The 25,234-nt window shown below is 28.9% G+C and overlaps 2 protein-coding genes across 2 annotated transcripts; one reads left to right on the top strand and one right to left on the bottom strand.

The window, feature by feature from the left end:
- Nucleotides 1–260: 260 nt before the first annotated feature.
- Nucleotides 261–12,535, top strand: Arl2 (ADP ribosylation factor-like 2). Its single transcript, XM_016058557.5, has 5 exons — nt 261–579; nt 2,485–2,595; nt 8,337–8,499; nt 11,150–11,230; nt 12,252–12,535. Exons 1-5 carry the CDS (start codon nt 515–517, stop codon nt 12,384–12,386), a joined length of 555 nt encoding a protein of 184 aa, XP_015914043.1. The 5' UTR covers nt 261–514; the 3' UTR covers nt 12,387–12,535.
- A 982-nt stretch (nt 12,536–13,517) lies between these two features.
- Nucleotides 13,518–25,181, bottom strand: LOC107444427 (uncharacterized). The gene is made up of 5 exons (XM_087168488.1): nt 24,457–25,181; nt 20,267–20,425; nt 17,737–17,826; nt 15,908–16,039; nt 13,518–14,022 (listed from the first exon to the last, which is right to left on the bottom strand). Exons 1-5 carry the CDS (start codon nt 25,067–25,069, stop codon nt 13,874–13,876), a joined length of 1,143 nt encoding a protein of 380 aa, XP_087024614.1. The 5' UTR covers nt 25,070–25,181; the 3' UTR covers nt 13,518–13,873.
- Between the last annotated feature and the right edge of the window lie 53 nt (nt 25,182–25,234).

The following is a 25,234-nucleotide window of genomic DNA, read 5'->3' as shown; positions in this document are numbered from 1 at the left end:
TAATAAGTATTCAAATACCACGTTTGCAAGAATCTTAAGACGCAATGATCACGTTGTAAGCCAAATGGCTTTAAAATACACCGGAAATAGTAACCCGGAAGTATAAGCGGCATACAGCTTGCAGCGCTTTCTAGTGTAGTTCTAATATTCTCTCCAGGAAGCGAATTATAAAGACAGAGCCTTCTGTCTTCATTTTTTCATATGTAAGCTAAAAGCATAATACTGAAGCGAAACGTCAAAATTTATTATCCTTCAGCATTCTAGAATTTACAGTTTATCTGTTTACAGTTTAATCTGTTTGTTCAGTTGTAGTCAATATACAATTTCATTACCAGCATCTTCTCCCATTTAAAAATGTTGATAAAGTTGAAAAAGTGTAAGCTGTTCAAGCTGGAAAGTAGATGATCGATTATAAAATAAAAACAAATTCGTTTTGCTATTATTTCCAGAGGATACAAATCTGAAACACTTGGTATCATTTTTGGATTTTATAAAAAAATTGTTTAGTTATAGCATGGGATTGCTAACAATTTTAAAAAAAATGAAGCAAAAAGAAAAGGAAATGCGCCTTTTAATGCTGTATCTTTGTAGTTTAATCTGTTAAGCATATTCCATTCCATTGATGCTAAATGTATTAACATATTTTCGTTATTTGTGTTGTCTCAAATTTATTACTATAAGCTGACCAGCGTCCTCCTTGTACTAAAACACTGTTTTAAAATTTCTAAACGGATATTTGATAACTCGGTGTTTTATATATCCAATTTAATAATTTGTGAGCAGAAATCGCTTGCAGAGATTCTCTTACAGAAATTTCTTTTTAAATAATTGGAAACAGTGAGTTTTTATGTATCCGTTTAGCAATTTTTTTTTAGTATTGGGAAAACGCTGGTCAGCTTAGTTACTGTGCAAGTTTATTTTCATGGCTTGATAAATATATACTGCTCCATCATTTATCATGATCAATATTACTTCTAGCTTGAATTATTAGCAACTGCTTAAGCAATCTATTGCTAAAATAATGTGTAATGCATTTGAATCTCTAATTGTTTAATAGTAATTTGTATTTGATATTCTTTTCAATCTTGGAGGTATTTCCTTATACTACGCCAACTACTAAATGGGTTTAAAACTTGTAAATTTTTAGAAAAAAATACATGGGCAAAGAATCGCCTGGTGGGTAGCAACGAGTTGAAACCTTCAAGTTGGTCAATTACTGTAAAATTTTTAAATTTCTCACAGGCTAAGATTTGGATGATTATTCTGCCATGGATCATGATATGAAAAAATCTTCCTATGGTTTTTACGAGGAATTCAAATGTGTGTCAGTTCAAGTATAATGTTGCCCTTATTGTTATACCATTTCGGTAATTTGAGCATTACCTTCCATGATAAATAAGAAAATTTCCGTATGCTAAGCCAAGGAAAACAACAGGTTTTGGTGACTCCTAGGCACTGGTTTGCAAGAAACTAAAAAGAAATGAAAATCACAGACCGTAACCAACTCGAAAGGTATAACCTGTACCCACCAATAAGCGAACAATTTCCTATTTTTTATGAATTTTGCAAGTTTAATTTAATTAATTTCTTTTAATTGAACATACAATAATTTTTTATTCTTATATTATGGGTTATATTCTTGCATTTTGTTAAGGGGGACGTGCAAATGTTTTCCTGCTTTGCATTTGTAAATAATCATCACAATAAAAAAAATCATTAAATCGTAGAAGTAATCGCCCCAAAAAAGGATCAATGACAAAATCATGCCAATCGGATTTCTCAAATGCATGTTTTGTTTCGAGATTAAGCTGTTGTAATATATAATATCGGATTTAAAAACTATGGAGAAATCAATAACTGCCAAAAATTCAATAGAATTATTGCCCTAAAAAGTAAATACTCAAATGCACATTTCAAATTTTCCATATTGTGTGAAATATATAAGGATATTTAGAATCATCATGAAAATCAATAACTGCCGAAATGCAATCGAAACATTACATCAATTTACGATACTATTGGCGTAAATTGAGCGCTTCAAAAAGTTATTATCTAAATGCTTGATTTAAATATGTAAATTTCTGCAGAACTCTGTAACGTTCTGCAACAATGTCGACGTGTTGCTGCGATTCTGCCTTGAGGCGTATGGTGTGTCATATGTTATTCAGCTGAATAGCCATAATATTTTAATTATGTAGCTGTGAAAAAAAATTACATTTTTGCATTGGAATATTTGGTAAATTATTCAATTTTCATTCGTTTTCCCATCTCTGTTATAAAATTTTGGACCTTACATATTCTAATCAATGAGACTTTGAGATTTCCATTATATAGAATGAGTATTATAATTTTGAGTTTGATAAAATCTTTTTAATTGCTTGTGATATTTTGATTAATTTCCCACTCTTGTTATGAAAACAATTTCAATTATTTTAATTAGTGTATTAATACTGTTACAAATTGAATCCTTAACAAATTGTTTAGCGGACTTGATAATGCTGGCAAAACTACCATTTTGAAAAAATTCAACGGTGAAGATATTAGTGTAATCTCTCCAACATTAGGATTCAATATAAAAACTTTGGAACACAGAGGGTAATTTATTTTATCTGACTTATTTTCTTAATGAGATATGATTATTTTTTATTGCTTTATTATATTTTATTGCTTCATTATCTTTTATTACTCTATTATCGTTTTTAAATCCAAATCTAGTTTAAAAAATTTTTATTCTTGAAAATACATGCATTTTTTTCTTATTATCTCTCACTATTATTAATGTTATATTTTAGTTCATTTATTATTTATTAATGATTTATTTTCCTTCTAATTTGATCATTTTTGGTACTTTTTTGTTAGCCAGATGCAAGCAAAAAGTTGCCAAGTCATCAGGACCCAGGCAAAATTAAATTATAAAAACAAGTTCATCATTTATGTTAAAATTTATTTTGTATGTTGATAAATGTTTTCAGTTTTGTGTGACAGCCATTTTGTTTCGGTTTCTGGTGTAAGTCGTCCTAAAATGTTACCAGAAAAGAATTGTTGGATTGATTTGCACCTGGCTAAAGGAAAAGTATCTTGCTTTTCTTTCGGATACAATTTTATCTGTGGGATGTTATCTATCATTAACTTATTTCTAATTTGAATATTTTTTCTTCCATACTCGCAGAAAACTAACCTATAAACATTACCAAGGCTACAACAGCCTGTTTACTTAACTTTCTAGTAGTTAGTAGTCAGGGGTCTGTTTAGAAGAAATTTGGGTCGGTTAACGGACCCTTCACAAAATATCTTTTCATAAAAATGATCCCTTCACAAAATATTTTAACTTAAAAGCGAACCCTTCACAAAATGATTTTTCTTTTAATCGGACCTTTTACAAATTTGTTTATCTTCATTATTGTTTTGTTAATTGAATAAACCCTTCCCAGGGCAGAAAACAAGAAATATGGATATAAATGAATTAAGTTTTGTCTTCGGCAGATGATTCTTCCATTATGCATCCGAAATGAATATTCTGAGTTCAGCAGTATAGGCTAAGTACCAAATATTTGTATGTTGCATCTCTAATTTAAGAAGCAGCAATTGCTGTTTATTTTTAAAAATGTAATTTTTTTTTATTATGATTTTACAGTGCTGAGCATAATCTTGTATCTATTTACAATTTAAAAACGCATTGAAAAAGTTTTTTGCAATAACCGGACCCTATTTGCACAAATTCATAAAAGCAGGACCCTGGTTGAAAGAATGTGAGTAATTTTTTCACAAAAACGGACCATTCACAAAATGTCTGGACAGACCCCTGGTAGTTTTGCCGAACGGCATTTTTTATTACTAAATTTGGTGATATTTTAAAATAGAAAATATTTATATTGAGTGATTCCTCTAGATTTTGAAAACTGCAGGCTTTAAGGACTCAGAAATCTCATATTTCTATGTCTCTTTTTACTAAAAACTGGTCCCTATTTAAAGTATAAATTTATTATCTCTTTATCCATCTATTAATATTTGTAATTTTTCTATCTATTGATTGACAAAACAAGAAATTTTAAAACAAAAAAGAGTTATACCTAAACAATCAAGGCTTTTATGTAGGACTGATCAAACAACATCAAGGAAAACATAAAAATTTAATTTGTTACTCAGAGTTATTCAGCTATTAATAAAAACGAAAAGATTTTTTTTTTTTGCATACATTTAAAGTTGGTTGAAATTTTGCCTATATAATTCTGGTGATGTGCTATTTTCATCTGTGCTGGTGAGTTAATTTTAATTTGTAAAAATAATTACTGACTATTTTTGAGTTAGTTATCAAACTTTGATGAAATTTTTTGTAGTTTTCAAGCATATTTTTATGATATCATAAATGAATAAATTAGAAATATGTACTAGTCAAAAAATAAATAAAAAATATTAGAAAGATTTTAATAAAAATGTATCAAATTAACTCATGCCAATAAGTGTACCAAGTTGAATATTTTTTTTTTTTTCAGTTGTCATCTACGTGCATTTTTAAAGGTTTCGCATAATGTAAATTTAAAGAATTTTAATAATTTCTGGGTTAAATTTTTCTTTTTTTTTGTCAATTAAATCTGTAGTTCATTTTCCTCTTTTAAAAAGATTATACATATTATATAAGCAATGTATATATATATATATAAGCAATACTAATATGAACTACACTGGTTATCATAAATTAAGGAAAATTCACAAAAATCGCGATAACTCAAGAAATTACACATGGAATTTTATGAAACTTACCCACAATATACAACACATAGTAAGGTATTAAACAACATAAAAAGAAATTATCAGACATTAATAGTAGTATAGAAATTAGCACATGTATAAAATAAACAAATTGGAAGTATCGGTTTGCAATAGAAAAAGTACCTTTAATATGGAATATGATTGCCTCTAGAAGCAATACAGCACAAACAGCGATGTGTGATGCTTTCAATTATGCGGTCTATCAGTTCAATAGGAAGTGAGAGCCATTGCTCTTGTAAAGCAGTTGCAAGCGTGGCAAGGGTCTGAGGGGGCGGATTGATGGCAGATACACGCCTCCCTAGAGCATCCCAAACGTGCTCGATAGGATTCAAGTCCGGGGATCGAGCTGGCCACTCCATGCGAGTAATTGTTTCCTGTTGAAGATAATCATCAACAATGCGAGCTCTGTGTGGTCTTGCATTATCGTCCTGTAACAGGAAGCAATCACCAATTGCCCCGGCATATGGGCGCACATAAGCATCAAGGATGTTGTCTCGATAAACCTGAGCATTCACGGTTCCCCTTGGAAAGACATGGAGGTATGTGCGCCCTCCTAAGGATATGCCTCCCCAAACACAGACACTGCCTCTTCCGTATGCATCTCTTTCACGGATGTTTGATGGATGATAACGGGTCCCAGGTTCTCTCCATATCAAATAACGTCTACTGTCACTTTCTAGACTAAACCTGGACTCATCCGTAAAGAGAACAGGCCTCCATTGATCTGACGTCCAGTGGACATGTTGTCGGGCCCACTGCAAACGGTCTCTCCTATGGCGTGATGTGAGCGGCACGCAAATGGCTGGTCGTCTCGCATACAGACCACCTTCGTGGAGCCTTCTGCGCACAGTTGACGTTGACACCAACCTTCCGGTGGCTGCAGCAAGAGAGGATCTAAGATGTGTCGGAGTAGCGGTTCTATTCCTGCGTGCACTTAATGTCAAATATCGGTCATCGGCACTGGTCGTAACAGTTGGCCGTCCTTGACTGAACCTCCTAGATGCCGAATCTGTGGTTTGAAATTGCCTCCAAAGTCTATGAACCACAGATGGACTCACATTTAGCCATCTGGCCACTTCTGATTGACTCTGCCCTGCCTCTAGTCTCCCGATGGCTCTCCATCGTAGTTCTTCAGGCAAATGATGCCTAGAGGTCATTATTACGAATTGGCTATCTCAGATTTTCAATGTCGCAATCACAGTAAAATTTGTGTGCTTTCTCTCAAACTTGGACTTTTATGCTCCAGGCAGATGACGTAAGCCGAGTGCAGCGCCACTAATTTGCATATTGCAATTTTACTCAGCTACTCTTAGTGGACAACATATGCAAATTTTGCACGGTTTGGCTTACTTTTGAAAGAGTTATCGCTATTTTTGTGATTTTTCCTTAATTTATGATAACCAGTGTATTTTATAGCCATGAAACATTACACATTGTTCTGTGAACAATGCTTAAAAGTTTGATTTGTCGCGAGTGTAGTATGAGGCTAGTATCTAGGATGATATTATTATTTTATTTCTAATTTAAATAGTTTTTATTTTAAAAATAGATGTAACATCTGGGATGATAAAATTATTAATTTATTTCTAAAGTTATTAATTTTTTTTAGAAACAAGTTTAATACTAAAAATATTGCTGCATGAAAGATGGTATTATCTATTAATTTATTATCTGTTAATTATTTATTATTAAATTAATAATCTATTACTTTATTTCTCATGTGATTTTTTTCTGGTGTGTATAAGCTTTATTTATGAGGTGTTGTTATAAGAATTAATATTCGTTATAAATGAATTATTTATCTTTTTTTTTTCTCCTTCACGAAAGTTCAATGTGTGGAATATATAATTATTTTTCTAGTATTAACTTATCTGTTGTAAAAATATAAACTAGCATTATATTATCTGTGATTAATAAATTATTGATTTCTTCTTGATTTGAATTTTCTCCTTCTAAATACAAGCTTAATATCTGGGGTTATTATCTTATTAATGTATAATCTGTTTGTAGTTGATTTTCTTGTTCTAAATTTATTACCTATTTTTAAATTGTTATATAGTATTAAATTATTATCTAGTACAGAGATGTTAACTGTTATGATTTATAATTTTACAATTAATTATTACAATTTCTTTGTCAAAATTACAGTCCTATAAACAAGTAATAAAATTTATGGTTTTTGAGATTTTTCATTATAATCTAAGGTGTGTTTTCTCCCCTTAACTGCCAAAAGTTATGAAATTTTGTTGTTTGCAAACAATGTAGAATATTTTTTTTTCTATTCCTTAAACTATTCTAAAAGCAATAAATAATGAAGATGATGTGATTGAAGCAAGAAATGAAAAGAAATAAGAGCAAACGAACATTACCCCATCTTTCACTTAGCTATTTTGAAAAAGAAAATGGGGGCCAGTTTAAAATTTAACCGAAAACTAGAACAATTATTCCAAGTAATCAATTTACATCATATAAAATTTCACTCACTTTTTAATTTGGTAACTTTGCCAAAGTGTTACTCTTTTAGTAAAATAATAGTAAAATTCATGCATAGTTTTGTTAATATTTTTTACCTTTATAGAATTAAGTAGTGTTTAATCTTAAAATTATGCTAATTTAAATTATAACTATTATTAATTTCTCTTAACCAGTACCCTCTTAATGCGTGGGCAAACCCGAGGGCCCTAAGTTCTCAGCGATCCTTGAGAATCTTACTTTTTATATATTTTTTAAGATAAATATATTCTCATGTAAAAAGTGTGCATTTTTTTTCTATGAATAGTGATTGATTATCATGCAAACAACAATAATTTGAAAAGTTTATCGCTATGAAAGCTTAAAAAGTCATCCAAAATCTATTTCTCTACGTTAAAATTAAGGTTTTTAGGTACTCAACTAATTTCTCATATCTAATTTCTTGACCACCACCAATTCCGTTTAGTATTTATAAATAGTTAACTAAAGTAATAATTGAAAAAGTTTAGAATTGCAGAGCACTATTGGACAGCTACTTTTAAACTGGTTTTGTCTAATGTGCATTGAAAAGTGTTTTAATAACTGACTTTAATAATGTGACAAAATAATTCATGCGTTTTTGAATTTTTTTATTTGTTAAACTCTTTATTTTTTAAATTTAATTATTGTAATTAGCTTTTTGGTTTTGAAAATTATTTTATTATTTGAGGATTGCAATTGCATCTCATTTTTTAAAAAAATTATGCATAGTTTAAAATTGCTTTATTTTATGTGTGTTGCGTTTCTGGAGTGACAAAAATGTCTTTAATTTTGTTAAAATGACTGCATATCTTAAAAATGCTCTATTTTGTGTATGTGAAATTGTTTAGTTCGATTTTAAACAGTATGACATGTTATAGAGCCCCAAAACATTTCCGTGCCAGGCTTGCTATTAAGACAGCCCTGCTCTTAACTATGTTCCTTTCTTTGTGCCTCTGATTATCGATAACTAATTTGGAAAGTTAGCACCTCTGTCTCGTATTATTTTATTATCTATTTTTAATTAGTTATCTGTTATTGATTTATTTTTAATCTGGATTTTTTTCCCCTTTTAGATACAAACTTAACATGTGGGATGTTGGAGGTCAAAAATCTTTGAGATCTTATTGGAGGAATTACTTTGAAAGTACTGATGGTCTGATATGGGTTGTAGACAGCGCAGATAGACGTAGGTTACAGGATTGTAAAGATGAATTACACACATTATTGCTTGAGGAGGTTTGTTTAATTGCTTTTAATCCCTATAAATTATTACTGGTGTGTTACTATTTTATGATTATCTGTCAGGGTGTTTAACAATGTGTAAAACATGGAAAAATAGAAATTTTTCTGACCATCCCTGAAAACGTATAAGTCTGGAAGTTTAAATCACCATTTTTAAAAATAAAAAACCGTTTCGCACCCTCTTTTGCATCCACTGTAATTCTACCATGTAACCAAGGAAATTCTTTTAAATTTTGAGTGTAATTAAATATAATCAATTAAATTAGTTTCATCAATTTGTAAATATTTAGTTAAAAAAGAATATTTCATTATATTATACTAAAGGTGAATGATTAAAAAAAACACATTACTTGGTATGTATAATTATCAAAATTTATGATAGAAATGACTACTTTATAAATTTATATTTTTAGTTTAAAAATATATATCTCTAGTTTATGTCTTGAATTTTCTTTTTTAGTGAACATGCAAGAAAAAGTCTAATGTTGTTAAAGCATCTTACAGCTTAATTTAAATTTTTGTCATTAATTTTATATCTTTTAAAATTTAATAAATAGCAAATTTAAGGAATGTGAGAAAAAAGCTAAAATTTGAAATTTTTGCATAAAAATCTAAAAAGTCAGAGAGTAATACTCCAATACTCTGCCAGACATCCTGATTATTTGACGTTTTAAAAACCACTAGCTTAAGTGTGTATTTTTGACATTCATTTTAAACATTTTATTGATGTTTCGACATTGTATAAATTTGTAAAGAATATTCTACTCAAAATTTGATAAAACGTAGATTTTGTTTAATACAAAGTTACATCTATTTATTTGACTTAATCCTTAAAACTAGACAAACCCCCAGGGAACCCCGAGGCAGAATCGTAATGACACAATGACATTGTCGCAGAATGTTACGGAGTTATTTCAGAAAGTTTTTTTTTCTTCGAAAATTAAAAAAAAATACTTTTCTTTTCCTACAGAAATTTGCACATAATATTTGAATCATGCATTTGAATAATCAGTTTTTGATGCACTCAAGTTACGTAGATAGTATCGCAAATCGATGTAATGTTTCGATTGTATTTTCAGCAGTTATTCATATTGATTTTCATGTGAATTTTAAATATCCCGATATATTTCAAACAATATGGAAAATTCAAATCGTGCATTTGAGTATTTACTTTTTAAGGCAATAATTCTATCGAATTTTTGGAAGTTATTGATTTCTCCATAGCTTTTCAATCAGATATTTTTATACAATATTTATTACAACAACCTAATCTCGAATTGAAACACACATCTGAGGAGTCCGATTCGCGTCGCCTGATTTCGTCGTCAATTTTTTTTCCCGGCTATTACTACTATAGGTTTCATGATTTTTAATTATTTTTTTTATTGTGATATTTATTTACAAAATGCGTGTTCCTTCCCAAAATGCAAGTACATAGTTTTTTTTTTGTAAACGCAGTGCTATTGTTATTTTAAATTAGTAACATATATGTTTGTTTAAAAGATCTTGCAGAAAGATTGCAATCCTAGAGAGTTTTGTTGCACATAGCTCTAAAAAATTCTGCCATGGGGCCAGGGAGTACAACTTTCTTACATAAGCATGAGAGGGGGGTTTGTGATTTGCTGATAAGGGGGAATTTAAAATTGAGAAAAATATGCGAAGAGCCCCATATTTCAATTCAATTTTAAAGTGAAAATAATTTTCTTAATGATGCAAAAGTAATTTTTTTTTACTTCAAGTTATCCTCGCAAAATTTTATTAATAAATACAACAATAAAACTATTTTCTATCTTACTTAGTTTTTTAATTTTATTTAAATCTGAAATAGTTTTTTCCTTGAATTAAAGTAACTTTTAATTTTTTTACTTGAAGTTAGTTTTGTGAAACTGTATTAATATATACAATAAAAATATTTTCCATTTAACTATTATTTATTAATTTGTTTCTGTGCAAATTAAGGTGGAATCTTGTTATCAAAATTTCAGCAGTTCTCCAACTAACTGTAGCACGAGAATTAATCATTGCCAAATGATTGGTTCTAGTATTTTTCCTAATTTATCTAGTGCTTTAGCAAAGATTGAATCGTTGTGAAATAACAATGATTTGATCCTTTTTAGACTGATATAAGCTAAATTAATTTTCATATTAACACCAATGTGACGTTATTGTCATACAAAATTTTTGATCATTTTCCTATTAACTAGAATTGTTATTTCCTCTGTGCTCTCGCAAAAGCTTTGTTCTTCAAAACTACTATTCTTCATGGTCACAAAAATTTATCAAAGTGAATTTATTGTAAATCAAAATTTAACCACTTTTCTTCTAGTTTGAAAGTTCAAATTCTAACTAGAGCTCTGTGCTGCTTTACTTAGTTTTAATTGTTTACGAACCATTACAAGTACTGAGTATATAACCAAGAGGAATTTATCGTTAAAATAAATTTCGTTCACTCAACAACTTATTAGTGTTCAAAACTAAGCTAAAGTTGTATGCTGGATAACAATAGAACTTTTAATTGTTTTTGGACCACTGCAAGTAGAATTTATAATGCCCTAAAATACTAAGTTCAACTGTTGTGTAATTTATAAACTATACCACTAATGTTTATAAAACTTCATATGTAGCTTCTATTTTTCACTTTCAGAGACTTTCGGGTGCAACTTTATTGGTTTTCGCTAATAAACAAGATTTACCAGGGGCTCTAACTGCTCAAGATATAAAAGAGGTAATGATAATTTTGAAATTAGAGACTATAATACGTAAAAACACAAATGAGTAGCTAAAATTACACTTTGAAAATGCAAAAGATACTGTAACAAAACACATTACGAAATATATTGATTAATATTTTCTTTTATCATGGATCATTGTGACACAAAGTGAAAAACCCTGAAATTTTTAAGTGCAAAAAATCAATATCAAGATATTAATTTATATACCATACATGATTTGTATTTAATATAATTTTTTGGAATAAGATTTATAATTGAATTACCTATCAATGAAGAATATCATACCTTTATTTATAGTAACTAATTTAAGAAAAATCTTAGTTCAGGAATCTAGAGGTTCGATTTTTGAAATGGGGTGAATATGAACAGCGATATTACATTTTAAAATCATGTCAATATGTATCGCAATATTGGATTTGAATTGCTATGCTACCTGGAAAATTGGATTTGTAGCAGGGATGCGAAAAGGGATATTTCTTCAAAATTTTCTGCTATTCATTTGCAAATTGCAGATTTAAAACAAAATTGTTTTCTTTGAAGGCTAAGTAAATTTTTGAAATAATTTTCTTTTATATGATATATTTCTATTATTTTTAATGCTATTTTTCTCTATGTAGTTATATTTTTCAATTAAAATAAAATATACAATATAATGTGTAAACAAAAAAGCTTAATTTTTTGTGGCTTACTCTATATTTTGTATTGCACTGTCAGTACATATTAGACTGGAATATTTGTAAAATATGTCTGAAAAGGCTGGAAAAATTAAGGAATTTTATTCTTCTAATTGAATAGCAAACAATTTAGATATTAAAAAAAAAATTACAAATTCTAAAGTGAACAACAGAGTTTAATAAATCAGTTACTCATGCATCATGTCCTGATTTTGTTAAATCAGGGCTCACAAGTTATGAGTTTAACTATATTTATAGGTTCTTTTGAACATAAATGTTCAAAAAAAAATTTCTAAGAGTAATTTTTTATAAGTTAATAATTAATTATCACTTTGGTCAGCTTTTAGAATTGGATAACATAAAAACCCACCATTGGAGAATAGTTAATTGCAGTGCTGTTACTGGAGAAAATCTATTGGTAGGAATAGACTGGATATTAGATGATATAGCAGCTAGAATATTTACTTTGGACTAAGTGCTATTTATTGACCAGGAGCAAAGAATACAGCTTTCACTATATTAGGGTGGTTATAAAAATGTCATGCTTTTTTTATATATATATTTGCTTAACATGAACTGTATATATGTAATTTTCATTGTTAAATAAAAAAAAATTTATAATATTTTGATGTAAAACTTTATTTCAAATAAATTTGATGCCTCTGCTAAGTTTTTATCAAATTGGATATTTTTAGTGATAAGTTTGAAGGCTGTTGCAGCGATGGGATTTATATGGGAGGTACTGATATATCAGTACTTAAAACATTCCAAATGTGTTGACTCTTAAATTTAAACCTGGTACCTAAAAGCACGTGAATTTTTTTTTAAGAAATCAAAATCACTAAATAGGCTTTTAAATTTAATTTTTATCAGAAGGAATTTTGTTTACCTCCTACTGTTCATTAACAGGTTTAAGAATTTTCTAAACAATACTGACTTTATCCTACTATTTTTCAAGTTAATGATAATCGAGTTGAATAATGTGAACTCTCGCTACTATGATATCCCATACAACCCCTTTATTACAATAATGTTTCGTGGTCCTGACGAATTTTCATATGAATTAATGTTATCCCCCTCTCAATATTCTCTGAAGCAATAAACCCCTGTAAAACAATTTTCTCCATTTGTTATTGGTTTTCAAATAATGAAAAAAATATTTTTTTTTTATTAATTTTGCCATTTTTTTTCCAGTCTTTTGTGACAAGAGAAGTCTCACTGCTAATTATGTACTTATCTTATTTCTTTTCACCATAGTGAATGACTTTTGTATTCTGATTTCAATACCCCATCCTTGATGAACATAGACCACCCCTAAACCTTCAATTGTTAAAATTGCTGCCCTTATCTCTGAAGAAGTCACAGATGTAACATTCCTATCTGATTTCATATTTAGCCATAATTACCTCTCTGCAAATTAAATTTTTATATAATATATAATTAGATTTATAGTTAATACATTTATAACATAAGAATTTTAAAAAAATCTTATTGCCTCCCCATAGTATGTAGACGTTTGATATAATAATATATTACAACAATATATTTATTTGGTCCCCAAAATATTGTTGCAGAAAGGTTTTAATATATATATATAAACACATAGTTAATATTTTAAATTTTTTTATTTCAAAGAATACAAATTTCCAGCTTTACAGAAAAATAAAATATCAATACATTTATAACATGATTAATTTCTGATGAATAAAATATATACAATAAATATTAACACTAAATATTGGTTGTCTGAAAACTTGTCTAATACAATTTTAAAAGTTATCTGATTAAACTAGGCATTACAAATGTAAGTATTATAAATAAAAAATTTGCACAAAAAAGCAAATAATATAAGAATTTAAAACAGGATATGTAAAAAGCTGCAGCAAATACAAAATTAGTGAAAATGTGACACTTTTTGCTAGCATACAAAAATAGAAAATCCCTTTTCCCTAATTAAGAAATTCACGAAGGATAACCAATCCCAACATAATGACCAATATGATCTTCTTGTGTCAAAATATCTACTAGAATATCTGCCAAGTCATATTTAGATATCATTCTTCCAACTGGCGCTTCATTTTTGATTTCATAATTTCCTTTTGCAGGTTCCTCTACAAGAAAAAAAAAACATTAATTTTTATCTATTTTAAACCTAGGATGGCAAAATAATGTTTTTAATGAAAAAATTGGATTATTTTTTATATTTATCAATCAAAAGACTGATAAAATGTATAAGCAATGCTATTATTATATGTATTATTAATGCTTATTATTACTAAAATAATTAACATTTCTTACAAAAATGGCTAAAAACTATTATATTTTAACAAACTAATCGCTGAAAAAAATCTATATCCTTTTTTACTCAAGATCAATACCCTTATGAATTTGTAAACACCAAGACTTAAGTCTTCAGATTTCAAATAAAGAATCAACTAATTCAGGAAACAAAATTAATTATTCTAAAGTACACTTAGCAGAATAAGTTCTAATTGTTTAATAATCTACATATTTAATAAATTTCAAAATATATGAATAATATAATAAGTTTTAAATGTAAAAATTGAAGTATAATATAAAATGTAAAAATTGAAGCTCACCAGCAAATTATTTTTCAAAATGCTAACAGTAAATTATTAACTATAGCTGTTGCTGTTGTTACTTTACGTCGCACTAGAGCTGCACAATGGGCTATTGGCGACGGTCTGGGAAACATCCCGGAGGATGATCCGAAGACATGCCATCACAATTTTGATCCTCTGCGGAAGGGATGGCACCCCCGCTTCGGTAGCCCGACGACCTGCGCGCGAAGTCGAGCACTTTACGGTAGCACAGTTTAACGAGGACCAATACCGCACACCCTCGGTCCCTACGCAGACTGATCCAAGTGGTCACCCACCCGCACACTGACAGTAGCCAGTGATGCTTGACTTCGGTGTTCTGCTGGGAACCGTGTCTTAACGATCAGTCCACTGCGGGACATTAACTATAGCTATTCACAGCATTTTTATCTTCACTTGTAACTTTTTTTTTACTTACAAATCTATTTCAAACTTTAAATGTTAGCACGTTATCTCTTTGTACAAAATACGGTTGAAAATAAATTGATACTTGAACTGAAACTTCAATATCAATAAAATTGGACTAAAAAAATCTTTTTTCTATTTAAATCCATGATTTTTCTTTAATCAACTGATTTTTTTTAAATAGTCAGCTGATTTAAATCATTGATTTTTAAAAGAAAATTGATAGATTTCTATCACTATTTCAATCAAGAGAAAGGAATCTAATTAAGTGATTAAATCACTTAAGTCCACTCTATTTTGACAACTATAAAGTAATTTTTATTTTGTTAAAATTAATGTGAACTACCATTAAAAAAAAATGTAGCATATGAAGATGCACCAAATATTTGTTTCTATTTATTTGATATTCTAGGTTTTATTATTATTATCATGATTTGTGTTTGAGTTTACATTCTGAAATTTTACCATTCTGTAAATTCTAAAAGGTCATGAGCCTTAAATCAATTTAAGAAAATTAATACCTGGAGATAAAGTGTTTGCCAGGTTTTGAGAGTTCTTTTTTTTCATTATTGGGTAGCAAGCTTGTGGAGTTTAGTTCATAGTTGTCCAGTTTTGTTTATTTGTCAAAATTCCTTTGTAGTTAAATTCAAAAAGTGTGTTGTATTGTAAAGTTTTCTTTTTTATATTTATCTATTTTTAACACTTATGTCTAAACAATTGAATGGGTTATTTTAGTTTCTTCCACTTTATTCAGTTTTTTTTCTTCCTCTTTTCTTTTGGAATTCTGGAAGAAATGGATTTCTCCCAGCGAAAATGCCAATCCTGATTTAGTTATTTTAAATCCCGTTTGTAAAACCTTTCCCAACAAACATACAAATAGGCAGCTATGTTATAAAAAAAATTATATTCTAATCCAACAATATCTTTTCTAACTGACCATTAGTTTAATTAAGAATAGAAATTTTTATACCAGCAATATGAGGAGGAAGTACTGCAACCCATTCTCTGTCACTATTTTTCAACTCATTCAGCATTCGTTCATGATCCTCGGTCACGGGAATATAAGGCTTTGGAACTTTCTCCCTTGGCCAAAACAGGAAAGCTTAAATCAAAACAATATTCAAACCATCAATAAAGAAAATTGTTACAAATATTGAAACGAGTCTTATAAAAATACAATTTAAAATTTATTTTATTAGGGCAAAGGAGTTTTACATCAGGTTCATGTTCATTCTTTGGTGCACTGATTTCATGAATTGAAACAGCAATCACATTGCAGATGTTCAATAAGGATTATAAAAAAAAAAACTGAAAAAATAAAAATCTTACCAGTCTAATAACAAATTAACTCATAAGTACCTGGCAGTTTCATGAAAATAAGCTATTGTGTCATAATGTTGCCACTTAAGAACTAGTGTAAAGTAAAAAAAAAAAAAAATTCCAGGCATGTTTTTGGATACATAGTAGCCTAAATAAGACTTCATACTTAAATAGCGTAGCTGAACAAGCAAGAGCATCTTGAAAAGCTGATGATCTATCCCTAAATCAAGGAGTACTTTAAACAAGATAGTGGTTCTTGCAATACTTCTTAGAACGCAAAGTACTAGTTTAATATTTTACATTGTGATATTTGCCCCCATAATCTCCAAATCTATAGCCTATGCAGCATTTATAGGAAGGACTTGTAAAAGCATTCCAACATCTAGATCTACAACCATTTAGTCTCATACTATAAGAAAAAGCTCTTAATAACCTATAAATCTCTTGTAGATTTGATACCAAGAATTAAAGCTGTATTTAATGAAGTGATCTAACTAAATTGAAGAGACAGACAGGCTTTATTAAGAGTGGCCATTCAGTGTACATTGGTTTGTTGATTTTTGCCTGTTTTTGAAAAGGACTCAAAATTTAGGGTCAAGGGAATGTAGCTTTAAATAGTTTTAATTATTAAAACTAATTTATTTTCTTTAAATTTTTGAAGTAAAGGAAGAGATGACCCCATCTCATCTAACTAATGCTTATTTTGGTCTTAGGACATAGTGGGGGAGTCAGTATAGACCCTTCGGCAATAAAATATGCTGACCCGTTTTAAACAGAGGCCAGAAAAAATTAATTTTCTTTTTTGTAGTTAACTACAACTACTTCATTACAAAGGTAGTTAACTCAACATTTTGATTACTACAAACTATTTTCAAAATGAAGTTTCAAGAGATGAATTTTGCTGGAAGATTCAGTTTACATTAAAAAAAGCTGAATAATGAAATAAAAAAAATGGTTCAGAATAATAAATGAGCTAATATTTTTTAGAAATTTTTCCTTTCAACCTTTTATGACACTAAAGAAATGCTAAAAAACAATCAAACATTTGTGATCTAACTAAATGTTTAAAACTTAAGTTAACTGAAAAAAGAAACAAAATTGAGCACATTAGGAGCATTATCATTGTAACTGCTGACGGACTTAAGTAAGGTTTTGCTCCAATCAGATTGCAACTATACTAATAGTAAGAGTAATCGCAAGAAACTGCTAAAAACTAGTTTTTTTTTTTTCTCTTTTCGTATCACACTACACTCGCAACGCTAATTTTTTCAAAAAGTAGCTCATTACACTACCAACTACTTAAAAAGTTGTGAATACAGTAGTTTTTTTACTTGCAGTGAGTTATTCTGACTACTGGGTTTAAACTATCAGTTTTTTATTCCATAATCACACAAACATGGTTTTTAAACTTATGGAAGTCATATCTCAATCTAAATATTAAAAAAAAGGAATTGAAGCAATAGGACTACAAATACATACAAGAAATGCAACAGGATACTCTTCTTACATCATTTTCTTTCATGCCTTCAATAATATTTCTAGTCCCATCAGACATGACAGTGGTTGGGCCTGTAAGAAATATGTAGTTTAAAAAAATGTTAACGTACTGAAACACAAATAAAGTTATCACTTAAAATAGAAACCATCTTATAACGAAAATAGTATTACTAATTAGAGCTCAGTAATGTTACAAATAATTGTTTTGTCAATGCTCATTGTTAATTTACTTTACATGCTCATCTAATTCACCAATTTTACCAGTTAAAAACAAAAAGTTAAACTCGTAAAAAAAAAAAAAAATTTAGGCAACTCTTAAAACTTATCACTAATTACACATTTTTAAAACTAGAAACATGCATTATAACTGTAAATAGCTCTTGAAGTATAGATTTATTATCTTTTCCTGAATGAAGTTTGATAACTACAGGGTTATTCATAATTCCCTCCGGGGTTTCTAAGCGTTATAGTAAAAAGCGAAGACGAATATGGCAAAAAAGAACATATTAAATTATTCCGAAAGTATCCAAGTTTTAATTTAAGCAGTTGCCGGTAGATGGCAGTAACATGTACCACTGAAGCCAGTTGCAGTAAAGAAAAGTGGCGTTTACAGGCGGAGGGAATTATGAATAACCCTGTATTGAAAATATTTTTACTATAACTAGATAGTAATATTTACTAATAATATCAAAAAACCATAGCTTTAAATAACTATATTATCTATAAAAAATTATCTGACTTCAATTCAGTAATATTGGAAATCTGTCCAGCAACTACAAATAATAAAATAACTCTCAAATTTTACAATGAAAAACATAATATAAATTTAATTTCTTTAAATAAAAACTAATTAAAGTTATCATTTGAACTCAAAATATGTTAAATGGCAACTTAAATTATTCTATACACCAAACTTTTTTTAAATGATTTGAAGTGCTTTTAAATAAGTCACTTTTCAGGGGCATGCTTAGGGATTTAGCATGGAAAAAACATTGAGGCATTTTATCAGAGTTGTTTAAATTCATGTTTTATTTGTATTATAAAATATATATATTAATTGGATCAATCAGTTTCACTGCCCTTCTTGATACTAGAAATCTTGAGTCATTGATAATAATTAAATAGCAATACGAGTGGAGATGACAATTGTCTTCTTCACAACACCTAGGGGAAAGATCTATTAACACATGCCACATTAACTGACTATAAGATAAATAAAATTTTCTCCTAGGAAAGAGATAGAATTAGGAGTGTAATTTATAAAGAGTTAAAGAAATTTTCCCAACGAGGCAATAAAGTGAAAGGAGACAAAAAAAAACTTGTATCATAACTATATCAACATGTTTCGTCGGCCTGTTCGGTTACCCACTCCTATAACGGCCCTGTCGTTTTTCATAGATAAAGGGTTAAATCATAAGAAATAAGGATTAAATGGAGGTGAAGCCTCATCTTATAGATAGTCCTCAAGAGCAAATAATTTTCGAAAACCCTCATTATTTTAGCTGGAAACAAAAGATAACTTGAAAAAGCTCTTCAATTCCTTTAAAGTGAACACTCTATAATTTTAATAATTTTGTCTGTTTTTCTTTTCTTTAAACATGAATTTCACATAGGTGTGCAGGATTTTTTGGACAAAATATAGTAAGGAGGGGAACAAATTTTTCGGTAGAATATGAGTAGGGAATTGTAAATGTTGAAAATTGCTTTAAAAAAAATATAATAGTTTTTAAAAATGGTGTTGAACAGTTATAATTCAATTTAAACATAATTCATTAAACATTCAATTTATTATGGAATATATAGTTCTTGTTTATATAAGACAAATTACTCTAAACCAGATTTTGAAAACTGAAATATTTTCGACATTTAACTTTTTATACCTTTCTTGCTTAAGATAACTTTTATTAAATTTATTTATACTTATTTTTAAAAGTCTCAAATAATCTCTTCTTTACACAAACCTGAGATTTAAATAATACTATACGCACTTTAGAGCAAGGTTCCCACTCAATTTCAGAAAAAAAATTCCTTGACTTTTCCAGGTATCAGGTAAATTTCAATGAAAATCAATACCATATTTTATCTATGCTACAAAGTTTTTTATCAGAAAATTTTGATTCCTTTATTTGTAATGCCAAGTATTAGATTTTCTATATAAAATAAATATTATACGAGGAAAAAAGCATTTCAGTTTGTCTAAATTGTGAAAATTTTACAATAAATAATTGTAATAGATGTTAGAATTATTTAACTCGAATCTCAACAACTGAGTACTGTTACTGACAATTTTAAGACTGGTTTTTTTTCCAGGTATAATGAAGGAATTTTCCAGGTTTTTGTAAAAAATTGCAACTTTCCCAGATTTTTGGAGTTGAAATAAAATTCTCTGACAATTCCAGGTTTTCCCTGATCCGTGGGAACCCTGCTTTAGAGGTACACGTTTTTCATACAACATGTACCTCTGAAGTACCTGCTCTATATTCTTTAAATCTTAACAGATATAAATACTTACTTAAATCATTCCTTGTTCCTAAAACAATAATGACAGCATCGTGACCTTTGATTGCATCGCCCACGTCTGACTTGTTGAGGACATCGCCTTCAACAACATAATTTGGTTCAACGGATCCTAGCTTTTGTTTATCTCTAACATAGGCAGTAACTTCATAACCTATTACACGATGAAAAAAATTTGAAACTAAATAATAAAATGGCTTCTTTTTTTTTCAAAAATATTTATTAAACATGAGTACAAAGTTGTAGATTTATGTATTACTATAGTAATACAATTTTATTATATAACATATTTTATAACAAAGCTTATCTATTTATATCTTTCATACACAGATATATAATTGTCATAGTAAAAGCTATATGACCCTATATTTTACACATTAATTTTTTTTAATTAAGCTTTTCTTTTGGCAGTATCTCAAAAAATTTTTTAAAAACTTGCAAAATTTTTCTGAATGAAGAGATTTTATTTTGTTTATTTATTTTGTTTATTTATTTCCCCTTTAGCAATATTTATTTTGACACCAAATGGGATAAACAAAATTTAGAAAAACTTTATATAAAAAAGAACAAGGCAAAAAAGAACTTTATATTTTCTCCCAAGATCAGATCAAACGAAAATAATATTCAGAATTTTTTTTTTGTTATGAGTTATACTTCAACGATAAAATGAATTAGTTTAAATAAGACATTAGCAAGATAATATTTGTCAACAATTTGCTCTATGCTGTGGCTATATCCAACACAGGTCACTTTTAATTGGCTTTCTATACAGAATCCATCGTTTATTTAGGATAGGAAGTAGACATTTAAATAATTTTTCTTTATACACAGCCAATTATTAATTCTGTAAATTTCATCTCAAATTATAAGCATTAAAAACCAAATTAGATAAATGTATATCGAGCTATAGAGGAGATTTCCATATCGTGATCTGTGGCAGAATAATCGCCAAGTCTTGGCAACGTCCGGGCAGTGGCCCGTGAGAAACTAAAAAAAACATCACACAAAGGGAATAACTTGAAAGCTATAACTCGTAGCCAACCCCAGGGCAATCAACATGTTTTTTTAAAAAATTGCAAGTTTAATACCTATTTGGCACCTTGGCAATTGCAGTTGGAGCGACAGACCACGATACAGAAATATCCCTGAGCTAAACTCAACTGTTAACGAGTTAAAACTTTTATAAGAACAACATTTGTTAATAATATACTACAAAGTTGAGTAGAAATTTTTCTTTCAAAGTTGAATTAGATAATTGAAATCCAAATCAAGAATTATATGCTACAGAAGTTATGAGTAGGACTGGGCTATAAATCGATGTATCGTGACATATATCAGCAAACCGATACTGCGACTTTCGTTCCAGGCGATGCATCAGAAATCCGATTTAATCCGTCGAGTAAAGACGACGAGCGCAAAATGATGTACCGATATGAGTCACGCAAGGATCTTCTCTTACATTCCGATCCAGACTCGCGTTGTGGAAGACGATGTTCGTTATGTTAAAATGACCTTGATTGATGAGCGGTAAAATCAGAACCAGAGTTTCGAGAACATATATCGTGATCTCGCATGTTCGTTTTCGTACCTCTTAGATTTTTCTTTGTCGGGACTTTATATCGTTTCTTGTAGATTATTTTCAGTTGGACTAACTTCGTGATCGCCGCCGTTACCTTGTTCTGAACGCAATCTATTATTGAAAAGAATATACAGAGTTTCTTCATTAATTAGGGTTTTTTTTTTAACAAAACTTTTTCCTATTTTTAAATGTGAAAATTATCGGAAATCTAATTTAAGGAGCATAAAGAATTAAATTACAAAGTAATTAAATTTGTTAGGTTATTTTTCTACTTTCTTTTAATTTATTAAAAACTTTTTAGATAAAACTTCGAATAATTTAATGGATTTTTATTACTGATTTTAAATTTATAAATCTTGAGTTTTTATTTTTAGAAATAAAGTTAAAACAAAACTAATTTTTTGTCATTTGGATTTGGACACGAGTCAGTCAACTTCGTTTATTCAAAAAAAATATGAAAGGTTTGCGATTTTTATTCTTCTTTTTTTTTTAATCATGGTAGCACTTCGTTTTGTTACAGAGTATAATAGTTTTTTTTAAAATTTTCTTTCAATATTACTAGTCAATTAGGTAAATATATTATAGAATATCACAATTCTTTTGTTTTTATTTTTAAGAAACTTTACCTTACTTTGTTTTTTGATCATAATTCGGTCATTATTCAATTTAATTTAATTATTTATGTAAAATAATAATAATAAAAAATAGTGTTTTAAAAGCGTTTTTTTTTCCTAAAATTTATTTAGCACTTTGTTTTAAGCATACAAATAATTTTTAACGAGCTTATTTTTTAAATTTTCCTTCTATACTGTTAGGTAAATATATTGATAAATTTCAATTTCATTAATTTTTTATCATTTATTTTTTAACTAAGAAAAAGTAACAAAACTTGCGTTTACTTTTTCATTTAGAATTTGAACATTACAATCGAACTTAATAATTATGTAATTATCAATGAGCCATATAATTAATTATATGGCTTTGTTTTTACTTACTTTGTTTAATTACTTTGTTTTTTGATCATAATTCAGTCATTATTCAATTTAATTTAATTATTTATGTAAAATAATAATAATAAAAAATAGTGTTTTAAAAGCGTTTTTTTTTTTCCTAAAATTTATTTAGCACTTTGTTTTAAGCATACAAATTATTTTTAACGAGCTTATTTTTTATATTTTCCTTCTATACTGTTAGGTAAATACATTGATAAATTTCAATTTCATTAATTTTTTTATCATTTATTTTTTAACTAGAAAAAGTAACAAAACTTGCGTTTACTTTTTCATTTAGAATTTGAACATTACAATCGAACTTAATAATTATGTAATTATCAATGAGCCATATAATTAATTATATGGCTCATTTAGTAAAATTATTTTTTATGGCTTTGAACCTTTTTTTTCAAAGTTTCATTCGCTTAAACTAATTGATTTCCAAATAATTCATAAGCCTATTGTTTTAAACTTTCTTTGATTTCTAGTTAAAAGCCTAGTAAAGTATCTAACTTAAATTAATACTGCTTATATCTTATAAACGATAAAGAGGTGCAAATATTTCATTCTGTATCTACACACATTTTTTTAATAAATATATTAAGTAAGATTTGTACATTATAGTCAATTTATTTAATATCTTTCTTAAGCAAAAGATATAAAATTTATAAATTTATTTAAATCAATCTGAGTATGGAGTTTTGATGGAAATCTGACTTACTGTGCCTTACAAGTAAATGAAATTCAAAAATACTATATCGCGATGCAAAACTGACAATGCATCACAATATAAAATTTCTAATAGCGCCCCGTCCTAGTTATGAGCATAGATAAAAATTTTAATTTAATAAAAAACTAAATAATTCCTGGATTAACCAACTAAGCAAATAATAATTCAGCAGTTAACTTTAGTAGATGTTTTCCTTTAAAGTAAAATCAAAATTGGTTCAACAATTTAACTTTGGTGCAACATGGAAAAATATTTTTGAATGAAGTCAAAATCTACAGTCTCCCTTAATAATTATAGATCGTAAACGTGGGAAAATTTCTGTAATGTGATCTGGGGCAAATTAACCACAAGTTAAGGCAACCAACGAGAAACTAAAAAAAAAATAAAAATCATAGAACGGAACTAAGTTAAAGCGTATATCCTGTAGCCACCACGGTACAACTTTTACATGCTTTTTTTAAAAAATTTTGCAAGTTTAAAATCCTTTTGGCACACGAAGAATGTAGTTTGCACTACAGATCACGATAGGGAAACATCCCCGTAAACTTTAACGGAAATTTTTATTTGAAAGTGCAATCATAGAATGTTTGGAAATAGTTATTCAGCAGTAAACTTAGGTGGACGTTTTTCTTTGAACGCCATAAGACCTTCAACACGATCTTTTGTACCAACAGTTTGAGTATAATAAGCCATTTCAAAGGCCAATCCATTATTTATATCAACTTCCATTCCTCTGTTAATTGCCTGCTTGGCTAATCTAAGAGCAATTGGCCCTTGTTGAGCAATTTCCTCTCCTAAGGATATGGCTCTTAGGAAAGCAGAATTTCCGTCCTCGTTTTGCTCCACATTGTGATTCACTAAACCGATTCTGAAAGCCTCCTTACCATCAATTATACGAGCAGTGAATATAAGTTCTTTTGCGATAGCTGGTCCAACAATGCGTGGTAAGCGTTGCGTACCACCACCACCTGGAATGATCGCTAATTTGGTTTCAACCAAACCCATTTTGGCTGAAGATGAAGATACACGTAAATCACATCCAAGAGCGATTTCTAAACCTCCTCCAAGGGCATATCCATCAATAGCAGCGATTGTAGGAACGGGGATCTCTTGTAGATCGGTAATAGATTGGCGAATTTTGGCTACAAACGGGGCAACTTCAGCTTCCGGCATTGCAGCTCTTTCTTTTAAATCAGCTCCAGAACAAAAGACATTTTTGACTAAGCTGTGAAGAATAATTACTCGAACATTCTTATCAAATTTCAATTGGGTAAATGTTTCAGTCAAAGTACTAACAGCATTTTTACTTAAAGCATTTTTAGCTTCTGGTCTATTAAAACCTACCGTAACAATGCCTTCATGATTGCCCGTTAGTTTTTCTACTGCAATAATATTTGAAGTTTGACTTATGCTTCGCACTTTTTGAAAAGTACAAAGGCTTTTCTTCAGATATCTTACTGGGGAGAAAAACATTTTATAACTTTTAAATAACGACATCAAACATCTACAACACACGTGATCATTCTTGAGTACTGGTCAACAGAGCCCTCTATGTACGATTAAAAAAACGCGATACAAAAATCCTTTTAAGTTTAATTTAAAAAGAATAATAGTTTTTACCTTTTTTTAAGGCTGCTTCAACAGTCGCTAATCCTGTGTTAC

Source organism: Parasteatoda tepidariorum, chromosome 7 (genome assembly GCF_982258835.1).
Source record: "Parasteatoda tepidariorum strain Cologne lab strain chromosome 7, Ptep-v5.0, whole genome shotgun sequence".
Lineage (NCBI taxonomy): Eukaryota > Metazoa > Arthropoda > Arachnida > Araneae > Theridiidae > Parasteatoda > Parasteatoda tepidariorum.
The sequence above is the reverse complement of the archived record's forward strand: the minus strand, read 5'-3'. Positions and strand labels throughout refer to the sequence as shown.